The following is a 22,640-nucleotide window of genomic DNA, read 5'->3' as shown; positions in this document are numbered from 1 at the left end:
GTCTAGCTTTTATGTGAAGTATGAGGGGAAAAAAAAGATTTAACCAAAAATACTAGGAATTGCATAAATACTTAGTAAAAACTGCGCCAAAAGCTGCACTAGGCTCCAGAAATAAACGAGAAATAATAAACGGGTGAGTTCTTGTTTAATTTGTTTTTTTAACAGTAGCAAAATACTACATCTGATGTGAGTTCTTGTTAATTTATTTTATAAACAGTTCCTACAAAATGCTAGAGGTGTCACGTGAGTGGAGTGACAGCTGAATCCTAGCTGGAGAAGAGTTAGTTAGAGTAGTTATTAATTAAGTAATTAGGAAGGTATTTAGGTCGGTTATACTCTGTATAAGTATGTGTACAGTGCATTATTCAATATAACAGTGAAAATTCATTTCCTCTCTTTCCCTCTTTGTTCCTCTCAGTCGTGTAAAGCTTTCTACAGAAGCATTCATGGCCGACGCTCAACATGGTATCAAAGCTTAACACGGTAGTCACGCTCGTCTGAATTTCCTTTTGATTTCACATTAACGAAGCTTTTCCTTCTTCTTCTCCTTCGTCTCCTTCCCTTGGAAATATCGTATCGACAATGGCAGCGGAGAAAATTGATCACACTCATCCTTTGTTTGTGCATCCTTTAGATACTCCAAGCTCCGTGTTAGTTCCAGTCCAGCTCACAGGTTCTGAGAACTATGGGATATGGCGAAGGTCGATGAGAATTGCACTTCGGGCAAAACGGAAGCTAGGGTTCGTCACCGGTACCTGTAACAAGGATCAATTTAGGGCAGAATTACATAAAGATTGGCAAACATGTAATGCGATAGTGCTCTCGTGGATCAAAACACGGTGTCACCAGATTTACTTAGTAGTATTGTGTATGCTTCTAATGCTCATTTAGTCTGGGAATATCTAAAAAAGAGGTTTGATAAGGTGAATAGGATGAGGATTTTTCAGCTACATCGAGAAATTGCTACGATTTCTCAAGGAACAGATTCAATATCCATGCATTTTACGAAATTAAAGGAACTCTAGGCTGAGTATGATTCGATGGTACCTTTAACAAACTGGAAGGAATATACAGATCATCTTCAACGGCAAAGGTTGCTACAATTTTTAAGTGGGCTGAATAATTCCTATGCTCAAGCTAGAAGACAAATCTTAATGAAGTCAGTAGAACCTACCTTGAATCAGGCTTATGCTCTAATTGTTGAAGATGAGAGTCAAATGAGTACATCATGAACATCACATACAGGACTGAGCTCAATAGCAGAAGGGTACGACATCACAACATTATGGAGTTCAGCTGCTAAAGGAGGCTCAATGCATAAGAACAAAAGGAACTTCAGCATATATTGTGAATTTTGCAAGATGAAAGGACATAGCAAAGAAAATTATTATCAACTCATTGGTTACCCAACTGACTTCAAAGGCAGAAGGAAACCAGTACAAAGAGTTACTGCTGGTCATCAACACCAAGGAGAAAATGTTGCACATCATGGAGGCTCCTCAGCTCAGGCTAGAGAAAATTGTAATGCAGGACAAACAGGTATGGTTAGAGTTGTTTTTGGAAATTCTCTTGCAGGTATAGCAAGTGGAAGCAACAATCATATGCATATGCAAAGGTAAGGTTCTCACAACTCTATGCAGATGCAAGAGGCACAGTCTCAAGGATCTACAGGGGGTGTTACTGTCACTTTTACTCCTGAGCAATACAATAAAATCCTACAGATGCTCAACAAAGAAAATGTACCAGAAATATCAGCTAATATGGCAGGTACTATTTGTTCATTCATGGCAAGTAAAACAAGTCACAGTTGGATAGTGGACACATGAGCCACAAACTATATGGTATCGACTCCTGAAATGTTATTTGATCTATATGATTACCCTAAGCAGGGATCACTAGTACATTTGCCATATGGAAAATAATTGCCAATTACTCATGTTGGTAAATGTAGGTTAGAACAAGGGGATATTAGTGATGTGATGTGTGTACCTGAGTTTAAATTTAACTTGTTGCCAGTGGCTAAACTAACTAGGGAGCTGCAGTTCTTCATGTCCTTCTATCCTGATTTCTTACTGATGCAGGACCTTCACACTGGGAAGGTGAAGGGGACTAGTAAAATGCATAATGACTTGTACTACTAGAGAAACAATATACAAAATAAAGCACCACACTCATTGGCTTCCAGGTTGACATTATCTACAGGACTATGGCACAGGAGACTAGGGCATGTCCCTTACAAAATACTACAACAAATAGATATATGTAAAACTGTCAATACAGCTGCTGACAGAACCTGTTCAATATGTCCATTAGCCAAGCAAATTAGGTTACTCTTTCCTCAAAGTACTAGTAGAGCTGGTAAAGTGTTTGAACTAGTTCATGGAGATATCCGGGGGCCTTACAGGGTGTCTACTCATGATGGTCATAGATTCTTTCTTACACTAGTTGATGATTGTAGTAGAATGGTTTGGATTTTCTTGTTAAGGTTGAAGAGTGATGTATCAATTGTAATGAAGGACTTTATGAAACTAATAAAGACCCATTTTAATGGTTCAATCAAAGTCTTCAGAAGTGATAATGGTACATAATTCTTTAATTTACATTGCAAAGATCTGTTTAGTATTGCAGGCATTGTACACCAGAGCTCTTGTGTTCATACTCCATAGCAGAATGGGGTCGTTGAAAGAAAGTATAGACAGCTTCTTGAAGTAGTAAGGGCTCTTAGATTTTAGGCATCTATACCTCTAATCTTCTAGGGGGTATGTGTTCAGAATGCAACATATTTGATTAACATGATTCCATCTATAACTTTAGCAGCCAAATCTCCTTTTGAGGCATTCTATGGAAGGATTCCTAACTTGCAACACCTAAGGGTGTTGGGGTGTTTATGCTATGCCACAAATGTAGCTGCCAAGAGTGACAAATTTGCAAGTAGATCAATCCCTACAGTACATATGGGATATTCTAGTACTCAGAAAGGTTACAAGTTGTATAACCTGGCTACAAAGTTGTTCTTTGTGAGCAAAGATGTGTCTTTTAGGGAAGATGTTTTTCCTTTAAAGTCCTCTCATTATCAGTTGAGGCCTCATGTTGTTGTTGACTACTGGGATGACTCCTATGATCCATTTGATCTTGGAGCAGAAGTTGTCACAGGTTTATTGGAGCCACCATCTACTACTGACACTGTCCATAGTCCTTCCAGTACTCCTGGTCCTTTGTCTTTCGATGGTTCAACAACTAGTAACACCGATGATACTACCAGACACACATTACATATTTCCTTAGCTAATGAAATAGTGGTGCCTGCCACTAGAACTGGTTCTTTTATGCTTGATGACACAACTCATGGTGCTGCTTCAGATCTTGTTGGTCCTAATGTGTCCACGGGACCAATAAAATCCTGCAGAACTTCTAAGCCTCCTGGCTGGCTAAATGATTACATACATACAGTGTCCAAGCCCACATCTAATATAGCAGAAGGATCTACTTATCCCTTGTCAGCATATACGTCTTATGCTTCACTCTCAAATTCATACTGCAAAGTTTTATGCAACATGTCCACTATTGGAGAACCTGATACTTATTAGGAAGCTTTACTCAATCCTCACTGGGTAGAAGCCTTGAAACAAGAGCTGCAGGCCCTACAAGACAACCATACTTGGTTACTAGTTGAACTTCCTACTGACAAGAAGCCCATTGGGTGTAAATGGGTGTTCAAAGTCTAGTACAATGCCAGAGGAGAGGTAGACAGGTACAAGACTCACCTAGTGGCCAAGGGCTATACCCAGCAGGAGGGATTAGATTACCAGGAAACTTTTTTTCCAGTGGTAAAGATGGTTACTGTGAGAAATGTCTTGTCTCTAGCTGCTATGTTTGGTTGGAGATTGCACCAGTTGTATGTCTTCAATGCATTCCTTCAGGGTTACCTTATAGAAAATGCTTATATGGTTCCACTATTACACCATATATTTTCGTACGTAAAACTGCATCGCGAGCTAACTAATGTAGGACAAAAAATAAGATCATCTTTGAAAATATATAAAGTAAGTTAATCATGTTACCTCGGAGGTTACAAATATTGAAGATCATGAATAACAAGTACAAAGAGGGTTGGAAGGTTCAGGAGCTAAAGGAATTGAAAAAAATAATATTTCGTCGAAAGTCGACAAGTTGGAAATGTTATAGCATGTACTTTTGGGGTGGGACCATGGTGTTTAACATGATAAGAAGGTTACGTTATGAGTTATGTTAGTCGTATGATAGTCGTGTGTTATGTTTTGAAGCCAAGCGAGTGGTGGAACAAAAGTCGATGAAAGTCATCACAAGTTACGTTCACAAGTTTTACTAAAACTTTGGGTCAAATGTAACTATGATTTTCTCCCAATATACGTAGAGTTATGGGGTGTTCCACCCATCAAATTAAATATCTGTGAGTCTATTTTCTAACTCATTAAACCGTTTATCAATACGATATCGGAATAGAGAGATATGGGCGTGTTTGCGAGACCGCACAGACTATCACCTACTTGCTTAAACGAGAATCCAAAAATGGGTCAGTTCGGATCGTCCAAAAATGGGCCAATTCGGGTCGTCCAAAGAGGCCTTTTTAAAGTCCTATCTCCTTCGTATATTTGACTGATAATAGGGCATAATAACCAGACATAAGCTCTGCAAAATTCTCCCAAATATTTCCCACAAACCCCAATTGATTTTCTCTCCCTTTCAAGTTCTAATTGGAGGTAAAAACTTAGAGTTTGAAGAACCAAGATAGGAGCTGAGTTATCCAATAAATAAGGTAAGTTTACTTCTCTCTTTCATCCATTTTTTTCTCCTTTAAATGCATAGTAAGTCGTTCTATATTTGTAAGAATTTATGGGACGGTAATCGGAAGCCGTGAGTTCGAGTTATTCACTTGTAGCGGACTGTTTTGTGTTGTTGTTGGGCTGCATGTTTTACTACTATTTTGTGGAGTTTTGGAGGAGGAAGGGTGTGTATAAATACCACATAAATGCAGGTTGGTAGTCTGGTCGTTCGTCGTAATATTTTCGGGTTGTTTGACACTACTACGGTTGGCGTTTTGTGTATGAAGAGATTGAGGTGTGTTGGGCTGTTTTGTAATATTTTGTGGTGTATATAAGGTTGGAAAATAATCTATATATATTTTTATTGTTATTTTTTGGTGTTGTTGGTGTTATCTTGAATTTAGAGGAAGTAAGGATTATAAAGGAGATGCTGCCCGTTTTAATACAAAATAAGCTTATCGTTCGTTGTACGATAGTTGTACCTTTCGTAACTTAATGATAGTATTTGTTGTTGTATATTAAGGTGCGAAGAGGCAAGTTAAACTTGGTGATTGGAAAGATTGTGATAAGGTATGTTAAGGCTAAGCCCTTCCTTCATTTTGGCATGATCTCGTAGCTACATGTGTTTGATAATGAGACATAAAGAGAAGTTCATATTCATGAATTTATTCACATTATCCTAGTCTCAGAAGTTACAGTATTCTCCCTTATCGGGACTTTATATTCAGTTAAGTATTGTTTTCTTCTAGTCAAGAGAGGAGAGGGTATATATATACAGTATTACAGTATTTTCACCACCATCGAGCTATAATCGATGGGCATGCCCCTATTGGGCAACCTCTGATCAGATGGTAAGTTATATACCGAACCTACTATGGTCGAGCGCCTATGAGCGAGCCCAGGATGGACGAGATACAGAGCCTAGTATAGCCGAACGCCTATGAGCGAGCCTACTACGGCCGAGCAGTTACACGTACCGAGCCTTTTAGGGCCGAACATTTATTTTACTTACTATATTGAAGGAGTTGAGTCAGTATCAACATGTAAGTATATCTCCAGATCAACTTCGGAGTTATCGAGTCTAGGGTTTTGTGTACATCTTTTGTATGTATGTATATATGTTATGGGTAGGTCGTGCCCCTATTCCGATCATAATACATCCATCAGTAGAGGCTTGTAGACATATCCTATCAGTTAGTACAGTATGTTGGTATTGTAGGCGTGGTATGTATATTTTGTTGGTTTGTCAGCTGTAGTAGTTATGACGACCTTGTCGGCCCAGCTTTATATTGATGTTTAGTCAGCGCTAGTTTCCATTCAGTTTTATATTTTGCTTCTCAAATTGTCTTGCAATGTGTCCCCATGGCCAAATTATGACATTATATGTTCAGAGTCCCTTAGTCGCAATTTGGTATGCTAGGTTAGGTGAGGCACCGAGTGCCGGTCTCGCTCCAAGGTTCGGGGCATGACAAACTTGGTATCAGAGCAGTTCTGTCCTATGGAGTCTACAAGCCGTGTCTAGTAGGGTCTTGTTTATAGATGTGTTGTGCACTACATTACATAAACAGGGAACTACAGGGTATTTTGGAGTTGGTTACCCTTCTTTCAAATCTAAATCGTGATGTAGAACTGAGTTATAGAAAATTTGAGTTAAACTTACATGTTGGTGTTACATACACAGATGACCGTGACTAGGAAGACTATGGCTAGCCAAAAGGAAGATGCATCAACAGGTGAAGGGATCAACAGGGTACCCTCAGTAGATGGGTCCCAGTCTGAGGCCCAGGGTGAGACACCTACTCAACCATTACCGGCTCCTCCACCATCTTAGGAGATTCCTACGGATATCGCACATCCAGTTCCCCCTCCACTTTCATCAGATCAGGACTTGAGGAGTGTGGTGCATTTGTTGACACAGTTGGTAGCTACCCAGCAACAAGCTAGGGCATCAGCTAGTGCAGAGGGGTCTGGGAGTTCAAGGGTCCGAGAGTTTATTGCTTTGAGTCCCCTAGAGTTCATGGGGACAGACCAGAGGGAGGACCCGCAGGATTTCATAGATCAGCTTCACAGGATCTTTCGGGTTATGCATGCCACAGAGAAAGAGGTAGTTGAGCTAGCAACTTTTCAACTCCAAGATATAGCCATCCTTTGGTACGAGGGATGGGAGAGGTCCATGGCACGTGATGCACCTCCAGCTAGTTGGGAGAATTTTTCAGATGCCTTCCTTGACCAGTACTTACCGCGGGAGATCCTACATGCTTGGGTCGATCAGTTTCTAGCCCTAAAGTAGGGCAATATGAGTGTTCGAGAGTATAGTCTCCGTTTTGACTCACTAGCCAGATATGCACCATCCATAGTTACTATTATGCGAGATAGGATCCACAGGTTTATATCAGGATTAGCCCCAGAGTTGATCGAGGCATGTGCCACCGCTGCATTGCATGATAGTATGGATATCTCCCGGATTCAGGCATTTGCTCAAAATATAGAAAGGGGTAGGCGTCGGTAGTAGGGTACAGAGAGGACTGAGCAAGGGCAACGTAAGAGGATGATTTCCTAGGTCTCAAGAGCAGTCTCAGGGTAGTTATAGGCCCTAGTACTTCGGATGACCACCTAGGCCTCCGTCACCTCAGTTACAAGGTTACAGGGATGACCATTATACCCAGCCAGGACCAGGTGAGAGCTCACAGGCGTCAGGTTTGCAGCGACAGTGAAGTTTAAGGCAGACATGGTCATTTCTGCCGCGGTGTGACATCTGTGGTAGAGGACACTTGGGTCAATGTTGAGAAGGTTCTGATGCTTGTTATACATGTGGGAGTCCGATACATATGATGCGAGATTACCCAAATAGAGATTCCGGGGGTATGGCACAACCAGAGAGTTCAGCAAAAGGATCATCTATGTCTGTGCATCCTTTAGGGCGTGAGTCTCAGTCTTCGACTAGTAGAGGTCGAGGTAGAGGTAGAGGTTCCAGTTCAGGTGGTAATCAGAATCGTATCTATGCTTTAGCGGGTCGACAGGACCAGGAGTCTTCACCAGACGTTGTGACAAGTATATTGACCATTTGCTCTCACGATGATTATGCCTTGATAGACCCAGGATCTACATTATCATATATTACCCCATTTGTCGCGGGTAAGTTTGGTATAGTGCCTGAAATACTAAGTGATCCTTTTGCAGTATCTACACTGGTCAGAGAATCGATTATTGCTAGACGGGTTTACCGAGGTTGTACGGTGATAGTTTGTAGTCGTCAGATCACATCCGACCTAGTTGAGCTAGAGATGATGGATTTTGATGCTATCATGGGCATGGACTGGTTGGTATCTTTCTATGCCACAATTGATTGCCGAGCAAAGGTAGCCAAATTTCATTTTCCAGATGAGACAGTCCTTGAATGGGTAGGTAATACAATGACACCCAGAGGTAGGTTTATTTCCTATCTGAAGGCGAGGAAAATGATCGCAAAAGGGTGCATTTATCATATTGTGCGAGTTAGAGATGCAGATGCTGAGATACTTACACTTCAGTCTATTCCCGTAGTCAAAGAGTATGCAAATGTATTTCCATATGAGCTTCCAGGTATTCCTCCAGAACTAGAGATTGATTTTAGCATCAATTTGCTTCCAGGAACTCAACCAATATCCATCCCTACGTATAGAATGGCACCTGCCGAATTGAAGGAGTTGAAGGAGCAGTTAAAAGATTTGCTGGAGAACGGTTTCATCATGCCCAGTACCTCACCTTGGGGTGCACCAGTACTGTTTGTGCGGAAGAAAGATGGCTCGCTGAGGATGTATATCAATTATAGGCAGTTGAACAAGGTAACTATTAAGAATAAGTATCCACTTCCAAGGATCGATGACATGTTTGATCAGTTGCATGGGGCTAGATTATTTTCAAAGATAGATTTGAGGTCGGGATACCACCAGGTCAGAGTTCGGGAGGAAGATATTCCAAAGACAACCTTCAGGACCCGATATGGCCACTTCGAGTTCCTTGTCATGTCCTTTGGGTTGACGAATGCACCCACAATATTTACGGACTTGATGAATAGCCTATTTCGGCTATTTTTAGATCTGTTCTTGATAGTATTTATTGATGATATTCTGGTTTATTCAAGTTCAGAGGATGAGCATGTGAACCACCTATGAGCGGTACTCCAAACCCTCCGTGATTGTAAGTTGTATGCTAAGTTTTCTAAATGTGAGTTCTGGTTGAAGTCTGTAGCATTCTTGGGGCATATTGTATCCGATGAAGGTATAAAGGTAGACACTCAGAAGATTGAGGCCGTGAAATCTTGGCCTAGACCTACCACTCTGATAAAGGTTCATAGCTTTCTAGGCTTAGCAGGATACTACCGGAGGTTCATAGAGGGTTTTTCTTCCCTTTTGGCACCATTGACGAAGTTTACGCAGAAATCAACTAAGTTTCAGTGGACGGAGGCTTGTGAGCGGAGTTTCTAAGAGCTTAAGAACAGGTTGACCTCAACGCTAGTTCTAACACTTTCAGAGGGTCCAGAGGGTTATGTCGTGTATTGTGATGCCTCAAGTGTCGGGTTAGGATGTGTCCTGATGCAATATGGGAAGGTAATTGCGTATGCTTCAAGGCAGTTAAGGAAGCACAAGAAGAATTATCCGATCCACGACCTCGAGTTAGCTGCAGTTGTCTATGCACTTAAGATATGGCGACATTATTTATATGGTGTTCATGTTGATGTATTTACAGATCATAAAAGCTTGCAATATATCTTCAAGCAAAAAGAGTTGAATTTCCGATAGAGGCGATGTCTTGAGTTATTGAAAGATTACGATGTTTACATTCTCTACCATCCAGGGAAAGCTAATATTGTAGCAGATGCCTTAAGTCACCGATCTATGGGTAGCTTAGCACATGTAGAGGCCTAGAAAAGATAACTAACTAGAGAGATTCATCAGTTGGCTTGTTTGGGGGTTCAGTTAGTACATGTAGAGGCAGATCTTGGATTGGCTGGTTCCAAGCCTGTTGCAACACCCATGGAGCTCAATTAGAGACTTACCAACATAGAATTTGATCAAGGCTGTGAGACTGAATGCACTACTGATAAAGTGTTACATGATCCTGCTGGTTATCAAAGGCTAGTGAGAAAGCTGCTTTATCTAACTATGACTCGACCAGATATAAGCTACAAAGTACAGAACTTGAGTCAATTCATGCATAGGCCAAAGAAATCACACACGGAAGGGGCACTAAGGGTGGTGAGATATATGAAGAATGCACCTGGATTGGGAATACTATTTTCATCCAAACTATCATCAAAGCTTACAGTTTATTGTGATGCGGATTAGGCAACTTGCCCTATGACAAGAAGATCAGTGAGTGGTTTTATAGTCAAGATGGGAGACTATTTGATTTCCTGAAAATCAAAGAAGCAAAACACAGTGCCAAGGAGCTCAGAAGAGACTGGATATGGGAGCATGGCAAATGCAATTGCAGAAATAGTATGGCTTACTGGGTTATAGGAAGAATTGGGAATGCAACTAAAGTTGCCAGTGAAACTATTTTGTAATAGCAAGGCAGCACTTCAAATTGTTGCTAATCCTATATACCATGAGCGAACGAAACACATAGAGATTGATTGTCATTTCATTAGAGAGAAGATTCAAGAAGGCCTTATATGCATAGAACATGTGCCCACAAACTTGCAGGTGGTTGATATCTTAACTAAAGGACTAGGGACGGCACAACATGAAATTTTATTATCCAAGCTGGGAATGTTCAATCTGTTTACATTACACAGCTTGAGGGGGAGTGTTGAAGGTGTCACGTGAGTGGAGTGACAGCTGGATCCTAGCTGGAGAAGAGTTAGTTGAGTAGTTATTAATTAAGTAATTAGGAAGGTAGTTAGGTCGGTTATACTCTGTGTACAGTGCATTGTTTAATATAACAGTGAAAATTCATTTCCTCTCTTTTCCTCTCTGTTCCTCTCAGTCGTGTAAAGCTTTCCACAGAAGCATTCATGGCAGACGCTTAACACAAAATCTAACACAGGTTAAATTTTTGGTGTAAATATGCAATAGCTTCACATTATTCGAAATTTGGAGTCGAATTGATTGCTTATGAGCTATCAGACAAAGGGACTTGTTCGAGTTCAAGTTGCAGATCAAGTGTCACATTTTAAAATCAAATGAAACATTACATGTGAATCAGCATATCAAGATCAGAAAATAAGAAGAAAAAAAAAAGGATACAGACTGCAACATCACTTATGCTTTTGAGGAGCTTTATGTAACAATTGTTGAGCCACATCTAACAAGTCAGGACTTAATCTAAACATCAAAATACAAAATTCAATCTGATCAAGAGCTCCATCACCATCCATATCTCCTTCCATAAGCATGTTCTTTAACTCAGCTTCACTAAAATCTTGCAACCCCAGTAGCACAGAGTTCTTCTTTAGGCTCTCAAGTGTGATCACTCCCTTGTCACCATCCATTAAAATTTGGAAACCTTTGCATAGCTCGTTGATCAGTCCATCTCTTCCTAACTTTCTGGCCATAATTGGTAGCAAATCTTGAAATTCTAAATGCACCATCTTTGCTTTTCCTGCTTCCATTTCAGCTCAATGACAAAAGCTAGCCGTTGTGCTTGTTGCAGAGTTAATGAGTGGATATTTATAGCATGGATGCAATATCTTCTTAAGGAAGTTTTCCGGTGAATTTAAAGACTAAGTCAGATGAGGAATTTCTCTAACTATTTCTTAGAACTTGCGTTCAAGCCTTTCAGGATCTTTGCTTGTTTGGAAATTCTATTTCAGACTTGGTCAGTCTTTTCATTCGTCAAAATGCCTTACAAATGAATTTTCAAGGAAACCAATGATGTGTGTTTGGCACGACGATGGAAGTCATTTTTTAATGAATTTTTCAATTAGAAAATGTTTATAATGTAGGTAGGTAAGTGAAAAATTCAAAAAAAAAAAAAATATATATTAAAGATTAATATTATTACCAAATTGGAGAGTGTTCTGATGAAATTTGTAAAGATTATAATAATGTCCAAATGTTACACGAAGCAAATATTATGAAGAAAAAAGTTTTATTGATAAGGAAAGTGACTTATTTCCCATTTTTTGATGTAAAATATTTTCCTTGGGAAACATCTTTTAGCACCGGAAAATAACTTTTTCAATAGAAAATATTTTTTTGGAGAAGAACAAAAGTAGGCATGACCAGATTTCATTATATATATATATATATTTTTTTTATTATTATTATTATTATTATTATTATTATTATTATGATGATTTTTTAAAGTCAATTCGATGGCCAAGCAGGACCGTCAATTTGATCAAGTCTCCTTTTCCCGGCGTCCATTAATCGATGAATTTGGAAAGTCAGCTCCAATTATCTTCTACTCCCACAAAATCACTTACCCACATTGGATCTCTGTCTTTCTTTTTTGAATTCTTATATTTTGTTTTTTTCTTCCTTTAACTTTTAATTTTATCACACTGAAATAGTAATTCGCAAGGCATAATTGGCTTGTTGTCCGTGAAAAGGAAGATGGTTGCAATAGATTGATAGCCAAGTAAAAATAATCTAACCAAGATGAATCTTTTGAATATTACAGAGAATTGATATAACCAATACCAACTAATTTGAGATTAAACATACTTGATTAAATTGATTGATCACATTGAAATAATCAGGGGAATGGAATTTGAGATCCAACATTTTCTTGTCAGGTAACATGTTTAATTAACCTAAGAATTGTGTTATTCCACCATCTAACTTAATTGGCTAGTAGTAGCATATAGCATTCACACTTTTTAGCTATGTGGTTTTAGATCTTTACTATTCGTTTTTACTCCATCTCCAACGAACTAAATGTTGAAGTGGAGATTTTTCAATTTAAGAATTAGTAGAACATGTAAAATTAGTAGAACATTTTTACACGTTTTTTTTTTTTTTTGCTGTTGTTGTTAATGTTGGTTGCTTCCTTTTCACTGTTCCTTGAGCATAGAGTCTATCAAAGACAGCCTCTCCAGCTTCACAAAGGTAGGGGTAAGGTTTGCGTACACATTACCCTCCTCGTACCCCACTTGTGGGATTACACTGGGTTTGTTGTTGTTGTTGTTGTTGTTATCATATATGAATTTCATTCGATGGGAGAATTGCTCTTTTGACGATTAGCAGTTGCTGGAAAAAGCAATAGACAAGATTTGTAAACAGGAACTCCTTTGGGATCATATAGTAGAATAAAGCAGAAGTAGTTTAACAAATTACTCTGTGCAGGAAATTCATTACCAAGATTTCCAGCCATTTTTGGATGTTTCTGAAGCAGTGTCAGGAAGGGGCGAGTGACTGGAATTATTAGTTTGTCAAAATTATTATATTCCAGGGGAAGGATTGCAATAATACCAGTTTGATGACTTTTTCATCAATTGCATATTTTCGTTTGTGGAATTTTCAAATATTTGGACTATGGTGGTTGATTAGTTGGGAATGTTTGGCTGTATTACTGGTTTGGTAGAATTTTCAAAGTCTTTTCTTTTTCTTTTTCTGAGATGACGAGATAAGCACATTGATGTCAATTTATGGACACTTGAATGTTTGTTTGAGTGTTCATCTCTTCCCTTTACTTGTCAATACTCTTTCACAACAGGTACTCGGGAATGAAGATATTGTTGGCTGATTTACTTCTCTTATTTTTATTTAGTTAGCTGCAATAATACTCGTTCAGATGCCTTGTTGCCTGGCAGTTTCCTTTCCTTTTCTGCAGGAGATACATTAGTATCCAAACTAGGGAAGTTTGAACTTGGTTTCTTCTGTCCAGGTAATTGCGATAAGCTCTTTATTGGTATATGGTATTCAAACATAAAAACCAAAACTGTGGTTTGGATAGCAAATAGGGACAACCCAATTCGCCCTCCATTCAATAATTCTCATCTAGAGCTGACTGATGGAAACCTACAACTATTGGATACACTTAAAATAAGAGTTTGGAGTACTAATGTATCTATAGCTTCAAAAGAAGATGGCAATAGGGCAGTACTTCTTGACTCTGGAAATTTAGTTTTGACAAATGGCATTGAGATAAAGTGGCAGAGTTTTGATTATCCAACAGATACATGGCTTCCTGGTGCAAGGATTGGATTCGATAAGAGCAAGAACACACTCCAGAAACTTACTTCTTGGAGGAATCTGAATGATCCGGTTACAGGAAAGTACTCTTTGCAATTAGACAAGAATCAAAATGGTGAGTTAGTACTACTAGATAACCGGGTGGAAAACTGGAGGAGTGGGCCTTGGGACGAAGGAGGGTTTGCTTCTCTTGCTGAAATAAAGGGTGTATTCAACTTCAGCTATGATCCAACTAAAGATAGTAAATATATTACTTACAATGTCTTTGGTGAATCTGACATTTCTCGAATTGTCCTAGACTCTCAAGGGCTGATACGTGTATGGTTCTGGTCCAAAGACGATCAGAAGTGGCTGTTAGTGTTGCTTGGACCTGCTGATTCTTGTGACCGAATAAACATCTGTGGTTCTTTTGGAATTTGTGACATAAATTCTGCTCCACCCTGTGAATGTTTACAAGGTTATGAGCCGAAGTATAAATTAGACTGGGATATTAATGACTATTCTGGTGGGTGTGTGAGAAAAACTCCAATGCAGTGTGGCAGCAAAAACGTAGGTTTTGTCCGTATACAAAATGTAAAACTTCCTGCGTCATCTGAATCAATGCTAGTGGGGAATGATCAGATCTGTGAATATATATGTTTGTCCAATTGCTCATGTAATGCGTATGCCTACAGCAGTGGTGGACAGTGCTTATTATGGAATGGCAATGTGTTCGATCTGAAAAGATTACCTAACAATTCAAGTCAAGTAGAGTTCAACCTTAAGCTTTTTGAGAGCTCCAACAAAGGTTAGCTGCTTCCAAGCTGTATCTTGTTCTAATGTGTGCTTCCTTTCAACCGGACAAAATGGTATTTTCCTCCTTTCTTGATATGTCTTATTGTTTAGGAAAGAAGAAACCACTGTTGGTAGCACTAGCAGCATCCATCACTTCAGCAATATTTGTCTGTGGTACATGCTGTTACTTTCTATGGAGAAGACATCTCAGGGAAAACGGTACATCTCTTTCTTTTAGCATCCATCTCTGTGCTTTATGAACATACTCCATGCTCATTAACAAATCCTAATCTTTCTTGAATGTGGTTAATTTTCGTGTGACATTCTAATTCTTAATGATTGCAGGTTGAATGACTTAAGTCAATTCTACCTGACATAACTGCAGGGGATCTATCAAAATTTAGCTTTGGTTTAGTTGATCATGGAAAGGAAACTGTATTCTCATTGTCAATGAGAATAATGGACTAGATAAAAAGTTTAAACTGCGAGTTCAGCTTCTTTTAAACTAATCTATACCCTTGATTGTTTCAGGGATTTTGAGAAAGAAAAAGTTCAGGGAAATGTTACTTGCTGAGTTAGCAACTAACCTGGCAAAACCTGGACATTCCAGTAATAAGGGACAAGAAAAGAAAAGTGACATTGAACTGAAGTTCTTTGAATTACATGACCTGAAAGTTGCGACAGACAATTTTTCCCTCGACAATAAGCTTGGAGAAGGAGGTTTTGGGGCTGTTTTTAAGGTATTGCTACTACATGAGAGAATATATTAACAACCTGAATATCTGCAACACCAAAATCTGCTCACGCTTAAGGAAAATGGAAAAAGCCCCTCTTGAAATGACCAGATGGCATACTGGTTTAAATTTACGTCTTTTTCATATTGAGTTTTCAAGGTGTGATAAATTAGTAGTTTGCGATTTCTAGGGTCAATTACCAGATGGGCAGCAAATAGCTGTGAAAAGGCTATCAACTCAATCAAGGCAAGGTATAAGTGAATTCAAAACTGAGGCCCTTCTCATTGCAAAACTCCAACACAGAAATCTTGTTAGGTTCCTTGGCTGCTGTGTAGAAGACGAGGAGAAAATATTGATATATGAATACATGCCAAACAAAAGTTTAGACTATTTCATATTCGGTATGATTACTTATCACCTGATTTTGTGTTAACCCTTTCCTCCTGTCAAATAGTGCTTACTGGATAAATTTGATATGAACAACTTAGACGAGAGCAAGAAGTCGTTGCTTGATTGGAAAAAGCGGCATGAAATCATTATTGGAATAGCTAGAGGGATACTCTATCTTCATCAGGACTCAAGACTGAAAATAATACACCGTGATCTGAAAGCCAGCAACATTCTTTTGGATGAAGATATGAACCCCAAGATATCAGATTTTGGTACTGCTAGAATATTTAGTGGAAACCAAAATGAAGCTAAGACTCTTCGAGTTGTTGGAACATAGTAAGCAAACAAATACTACAAGGGATTTTTCCATCACATCCTTACCATTTACCAATACTTTGCATACTCATTATAACCCCTTTTTCTGTGCAGTGCCTAGTATTGGTCTAAGAAATTCCTTACCATGTCACCTGAATATGCTCTAACTGGTCTATTGCATACTCTTCGACATGCTTGTAAATTGTGAATTTCTTTTTTATTCTCAAGTTGTAAATAAGTAAATGAATGATTTTCTAGATAAGGTATACTATTTTCTTCAAATTTACCCTATTTTTGGTTCTGGTTTCTGGAATCAAATTGTATCTCGTCTCACATTTTTTCGTCTATCGGGGTCAAAGTACAAAGAGCGACATTTAATTCACAGATAAAGTAGAAACCTTATGCAGTTATGTTTCTCTTCTACTCACAAAAATAGAACTATTTACCCTTACCTACCAATTTACTTTTCTACCCGTCAAACTAATTACCTTTCCTACGTATTGTAGCTTTTTGGGGTAACTTCCTCTTTTTTTTCCTTTTCTTTTTTATTTCTCAGCTTCTTGTCTTTTTTCTTCCTTTCTCCTTTTCTTTTTTCTCGTTTTCTTCTCCTTTTTTTCTGTATATTATTTTGGTCCAAATCATATTATTATTATTTTCATCATAATTTAACTTCACACTCAATTTTGGCTCTTTTTTTTCTTTCTTTTGTTTGTTTTTTTATTTCTTATTCCTTTTCCAATTTCATTTAACTCCCCTTTTTATATTCTTTTTCTCTTCATAATCTAATTTCATTTACTGTTTTCACTATTTTTTATTCTTCTTCTTTTTTATACAATAAGAAAAGATAACTGATATAGTAAATATTTGTTCACCTTTGTTTTTAATATAACTAGTATAATTTACCTTTTGTCTTTTTTCTCATTTTTTAAATTCAATTATTAAACTGAAATAATATAAGTTGTCACTTGATCTAATTTACTGAATATGAATATCACACTGACTGCTGCTAAGCACCATAAATTACATAATCAGATTCTAAGAATCAACACGTGATTGCCATACAAACCTTGCCTCCTTCCCTATGAATATCAGTATACACTCTACCATAAGCAATAACACAACCAGGTATGGAACAAAAAAACACAATCTTCAGCCACTAAATCCCCATATATACTAGTTAGAATAGAAATGATAATAAAATATTAAAAATGCAATAAAAGTATAAATAACAAAAAAGATTTCTAGTACCATATGATACCAATATGGTATACATGTATACCCACATAGTATATGATTGCTCTAGGATATTGCTACAACTATCTGTGACTATACTACTGTACCAAAATATTAAATGATGCAATAAAATAGGAGAAAATTACATGCTCGCATTGCAAGCTAAATATTCGCAAAGCAACTTGCTCATTCCGTATATGATCTTTGACTACTCAATTCAGAATTAGTGGAAGTTTGTTTCCAATGTGATCAGCAAAGCAACCATCCAAACTTGGGCAACATTCATACAACCAAATTTGCAAAGCCAACGGGAGCTACCGCGCCTATAAAAGAAAGCTTATATTGAAACTTGTTGGAACATGACTCAATTGTAGCGTTATAAATATCTATACTCCAAGGATAATTATTAAAATCATCGCACTCAACCAAGTCAATGTAAGACCGTGAAATAATCGTTATTTTGATCATAGAAATTAAAAAGGTGTTCACAAAATAAAGAACTACTATCTTCACTGCATCATCATCGGACTCCCATTTTCTTTTCATAAAACAGTCTTCAGGTTGGGTCCATGTCATAGATGAAGTCCCAAAATATTTTGAAATCATCCTATTCTCTGATGGGCTTTCTATACTTATTCCACTACGGATACAAAAGGACAGAAAAGGGATTCAACAGCAGCACCGTCTATACGAAGTGTTCACCCAAATCAAAACGCAACCTAGAACCGCTCACTACACACCGCATCTCATCTTTCACCTCATGATGTACTTTCTTATAGTAAGTAAATGGTGCATAACTCGAATCTGCACAATGACTTGTGGCAGATCCATAAAATATCCAAAGCATATTTTCCTAAACATCTGAAATTGCTTCTTTGTTAACTTCTCTTTCAACTCACGAATGATGTTACAGTTGGTATCCAATCTATCTTTGGTCTGTAATCTATATCTATCGGCACAAGGAAATCCCAACACTGCAAAACATGTTCATATAAATAATTTTAGAATAGAATTCACTTAAAAATGCATCTAAAACAAACAAAAATGCTCCAACTACCATTGACGAGCGCAAAACACGCATTTAAATTGTGCTCGCTAGTCAAAGATAGTATAGTATAATTATCGTATCCACATGGATTGAATTTAAACAGTATTATCGTAGTTTGTAGCTAGATTGCTATCCAAGAGGATTAACAGTTGGGATTTATATAATTAATAATCTAAAATCTACAGCTATTTGACTAATAACAATCACAACAAAGGTAAGCAATGAAGTTATCAATGAGAGAAAATAGGATTTTGACGGAATAAGTGCAAGATAATTGTCTCGGATTTAACTCTAGATAATTCACTTCTAATATTCAAGCGAGTCTCTCGAATTCACTTAATTATCAGTACAAATGTTTAGTAGAAACTCCTCTCTCGATTAAGTTTCAACCTCACAATATGAACCAATTTAAGTTCTGTGAAGATATGCAAGAATGATTAGTGGATCGGTCTTTAGGAAAACCTCTTTCGATTATTATCCTAACTAGATTTAATCAATGATTCAACTAGCCTCTTTCGATTACTTAGAAGAATCTATGAACTCAATCAACAATATAGTTATCACGACCCAATTCTCCCTCCGTAAGACATCGTGACGGCACCTAGTCTCTACGACTAGGTAAGCCTAACAAAATACGGAAATAAAATATGGAAGTAAAACTTAATAACTAACTGTAACAGATAACTAAATAACTGGTAACAATGTCGATTGGCTTGTACAATAACCAACACTCTAGTAGCACACAATATTCCCAAAACCCGGAACATCATAAGTCACAAGCTACAGAAGGAAACTAGTATCTCTATACACTAGAGTCTAATAAAAGAAGTACAGAAGGTAAATGACATAGGATAGAATAGAGGGGGACTTCGAGGTCTGCGAAAGCTGCAGATGTACCTTGAAGTCTCCGTACAACAACAAGCACTCTCAGCTAATAGCGGGGCTGATAAGAAGCATCTGGATCTGCACACAAAACATGTGCAGAAGAGTAGCATAAGTACACCACAATGGTACCCAGTAAGTGCCAAGCCTAACCTCGGTAGAGTAGTGATGGGATTAGGTCCGGGCCCTACTGGGATATAATAATAAGACAGATGATATAATAGAATGAAGTAAAACAGAGAAATTAACAGAAAGAATTCACAGAGAAATAACAACATAGTACAATGAGATGACAACAGGGGCGCTCCCGAGATACCGTCTCGTAGTCCAAAAAGTAAATACTCAACAGAGGATCTCCCGAGATACCGTCTCGTAGTCCCAAAAGTAAATATGCGAGAAGATATCCCAAGGTACCGCCTTGTAGTCTCCAAAGTAAATGTGCAGGAGGATCTCCCGAGGTACCGCCTTGTAGTCCCAAAAGTAAATATGCGAGGAGATTTCCCGAGGTAGCGCCTCGTAGACTCAAAAGTAAATGTGTAGGAGGATATCTCGAGGTACCGCCTCGTAGTCCCAAAAGTAAATATGCAGGGAGAACTCCTAAGGTACCTCCTCGTAGTCTCAAAATTAAACACGCAGCTCAACCGATAAATACAAAGTTAACAGCGAGAATTCTATAGTCTAAGATGATAACGATCAAGGAAAAGCATGAAAATCAACTAGACATGCTGCACATAGTTCAAATAAAAAGTTAAAGCACGTAGACATGCGATATTAGACTAAGCAGGATAACTACACATGCTGGTATAACTCAATTAAGATGAAAATAGGTTACTACTCAGTAAGAATCGGGTTTTACAACAAATAGCCCGTGCACGTACTCGTAACCTCATGTATATAGCACTCACATATCACAACAGTACCAAATCCTAAGGGTAATTCTCCTACACAAGGTTAGAAAAACCACTTACCTCGAACCAAGCTCAATAAATCAGTAAGAATTCCCTTTCCTCGATTATCCGACTCCGAATAGCCCAAATCTAGCCAGACACAATTACATACCATAAATACAACTATAATAGACTAATCTAATTAATGAAATCAAGACTTTAACAAAAAAATTGAAAATTGTTCTAAAAAGTCGACCCGAGCCCACGTCTCAGAATCGGGTAAAAGTCACAAAATACGAACACCCAATCAACCACGAGTTCACTCGTACCAAATTACTTAATTAGATGATGAAATCAACTATAGATTAGTATAATATAACCATAAACAAGTTAAGAATCATTACCCCAAAGTTCTTTCTGGAAAACCCTTGAATTATCGCCTTAATCCAAGCTCTCAAAGTCCCAAAATTGAAAATGGGATAAAACCCTCGAACTTGGCCCTTTCTGCCAAGCGATTTCGCACCTCAAATTTTGCACACAAGTCATATTTGACATTACGGACCTACTCCAACTTTCGGAATCGAAATTCGACCCCGATATCAAAAAGTCCACTTCCGGTCAAACTTCCCAAAAATTCAACTTTCGCCATTTCAAGCCTATTTCAACCATATACCTCCAATTCACAATCCAGATACGTTTATAAGTCCAAAATTACCCAACGAAGCTAATGGAACTGACGAAACTCCATTTCAGAGTCGTCTTCCCATAGTTCTGACTACGGGCAAAATCCTAGAACTTAAGCTTCAGCTTTAGGGATTAAGTGTCCCAAATTACTCTGAAACCACAAATAAAACCTCCCGGCAAGTCACATAAGCAGAAAAAGATACAGGGAAAGCAGTAAATAGGGGATCAGGGCTATTACTCTCAAATTGATCGGCCGGGTCGTTACATCCTCTCCCTCTTAAAACAATCGTTCGTCCTCGAACGAGCATAGAGACATATCTGAAGTGGTGAAAAGATGAGGATAACGGTTGCGCATATCATTATTGGTCTCCCAAGTAGCCTCCTCGCCCGACTGACCCCTCTACTGAACCTTCACGGAAGCAATGTTCTTTGACCTCAGCTTTTGAACCTGCATGTCCAAAATAGCCATTGGCTCCTCGACAAAAGATAAACCCTTGTCCAATTGGACTGAGCTGAAATCCAACACATGAGATGGATCGCCGTGATACTTTCGAAGCATAGAAACATGAAATACCAGATGAATTCCTGCTAGGTTGGGAGGCAAGGCACGCTCATAAGCAACCTCCCCAACACGACGTAACACCTCGAATGGGACAATAAACCTTGGGCTCAACTTGCCCTTCTTTCCGAACCTCATAACACCCATTGTGGGTGACACCCGGAGCAGGACCCGCTCTCCAACCATGAATGCAACATCGCGAACCTTCCGATTTGCATAACTCTTCTATCTGGACTGGGCTGTGCGAAGTCGATCCTGAATCACCTTAACCTTCTCCAGAGCATCCTGGACCAAGTCTGTGCCCAATAGCCTAGCCTCGCCCGACTCGAACCAACCCACTGGAGACCGACACCGCCGACCATACAGAGCCTCATACGGTGCCATCTGGATGCTCGACTGATAACTATTATTGTTGGCAAACTCTGCAAGTGGCAAGAACTGAACCCACGAACCTCCAAACTCTATCACACACGCACACAACATATCATCTAATATCTTAATAGTGCGCTCGGACTGTCCGTCCATCTGAGGGTGAAATGATGTGCTCAACTCTACTCGAGTACCCAACTCATACTCTACAGACCTCCAGAACTGTGATGTAAACTACGTACCCCGGTCAGAGATAATAGATACCGGCACGCCATGAAGCCTGACAAACTCACAGATATAAACTCGAGCCAACTGCTCGGAAGAATAGGTAGTCATCACAGGAATGAAATGAGCTAACTTGGTCAACTTATCCACTATCACCCAAACTGCATCAAACTTCTGTTGAGTCCGTGAAAGCCCAACAACGAAATCCATAGTGATCTTCTCCCATTTCCACTCTGAAATCTCTAACTTCTGAAGCAATCCACCCGGTCACAATACTCATAATTTACCTGCTGGCAATTTAGACACCGAGCCACATATTCCACTATGTACTTCTTCATTCTCCTCCACCAGTAATGCTGCCTCAAGTCCTGATACATCTTCACGGCACCCGAATGAATGGAATACCACGAACTGTGAGCCTCCTAGAGAATCAACTCACGCAAACCATCTACATTGGGCACACATAGCCTGCCTTGCATCCTCAGTGCACCATCATCTCCAATAGTGACCTCCTTAGCATCACCGTGCTGAACCGTGTCCTTAAGGACAAACAGATGGGGGTCATCATACTAAGGCTCCCTGATACGATCATAAAGAGAAGGCCCAGAGACAACAC

General features: G+C 38.8%; 3 protein-coding genes across 3 annotated transcripts; 2 read left to right on the top strand and 1 right to left on the bottom strand.

The window, feature by feature from the left end:
* Positions 1-582: 582 nt before the first annotated feature.
* On the top strand, positions 583-3,587 carry LOC138905134 (uncharacterized). Its single transcript, XM_070193640.1, has 6 exons — positions 583-751; positions 1,246-1,544; positions 1,641-1,767; positions 2,082-2,099; positions 2,203-2,580; positions 2,818-3,587. The coding sequence occupies exons 1-6, from the start codon at positions 583-585 to the stop codon at positions 3,585-3,587; spliced, it is 1,761 nt and encodes a 586-aa protein (XP_070049741.1).
* A 7,456-nt stretch (positions 3,588-11,043) lies between these two features.
* On the bottom strand, positions 11,044-11,397 carry LOC104115200 (calcium-binding protein PBP1-like). Its single transcript, XM_009625781.4, has one exon. It carries the CDS (start codon positions 11,395-11,397, stop codon positions 11,044-11,046), a length of 354 nt encoding a protein of 117 aa, XP_009624076.1.
* A 1,368-nt stretch (positions 11,398-12,765) lies between these two features.
* Positions 12,766-16,335, top strand: LOC104115203 (putative G-type lectin S-receptor-like serine/threonine-protein kinase At1g61610). Its single transcript, XM_070193639.1, has 7 exons — positions 12,766-12,838; positions 13,356-13,445; positions 13,563-14,711; positions 14,810-14,917; positions 15,230-15,438; positions 15,623-15,833; positions 15,921-16,335. The coding sequence occupies exons 1-7, from the start codon at positions 12,766-12,768 to the stop codon at positions 16,157-16,159; spliced, it is 2,079 nt and encodes a 692-aa protein (XP_070049740.1). The 3' UTR covers positions 16,160-16,335.
* Positions 16,336-22,640: the final 6,305 nt, after the last annotated feature.

The sequence above is a fragment of the Nicotiana tomentosiformis genome, chromosome 2 (assembly GCF_000390325.3).
Source record: "Nicotiana tomentosiformis chromosome 2, ASM39032v3, whole genome shotgun sequence".
Lineage (NCBI taxonomy): Eukaryota > Viridiplantae > Streptophyta > Magnoliopsida > Solanales > Solanaceae > Nicotiana > Nicotiana tomentosiformis.
Note: the sequence above shows the minus strand (reverse complement) of the source record. Positions and strands in the feature narration are given on the sequence as shown.

Bases quoted from the DNA above. Each gene is read 5' to 3' on its own strand.
- LOC104115203 (XM_070193639.1), top strand. From the start codon at position 12,766: ATGTTGGTTGCTTCCTTTTCACTGTTCCTTGAGCATAGAGTCTATCAA. The intron at 13,446-13,562 runs GTACTCGGGAAT...CCTTTTCTGCAG, and splicing joins TCAATACTCTTTCACAACAG to GAGATACATTAGTATCCAAA. The intron at 14,712-14,809 runs GTTAGCTGCTTC...CTTATTGTTTAG, and splicing joins TTTTGAGAGCTCCAACAAAG to GAAAGAAGAAACCACTGTTG.
- LOC104115200 (XM_009625781.4), bottom strand. From the start codon at position 11,397: ATGGAAGCAGGAAAAGCAAAGATGGTGCATTTAGAATTTCAAGATTTG.
- LOC138905134 (XM_070193640.1), top strand. From the start codon at position 583: ATGGCAGCGGAGAAAATTGATCACACTCATCCTTTGTTTGTGCATCCT. The intron at 1,545-1,640 runs GTTAGAGTTGTT...AACTCTATGCAG, and splicing joins ATGCAGGACAAACAGGTATG to ATGCAAGAGGCACAGTCTCA. The intron at 2,581-2,817 runs GTACATAATTCT...TAACTTTAGCAG, and splicing joins AGTCTTCAGAAGTGATAATG to CCAAATCTCCTTTTGAGGCA.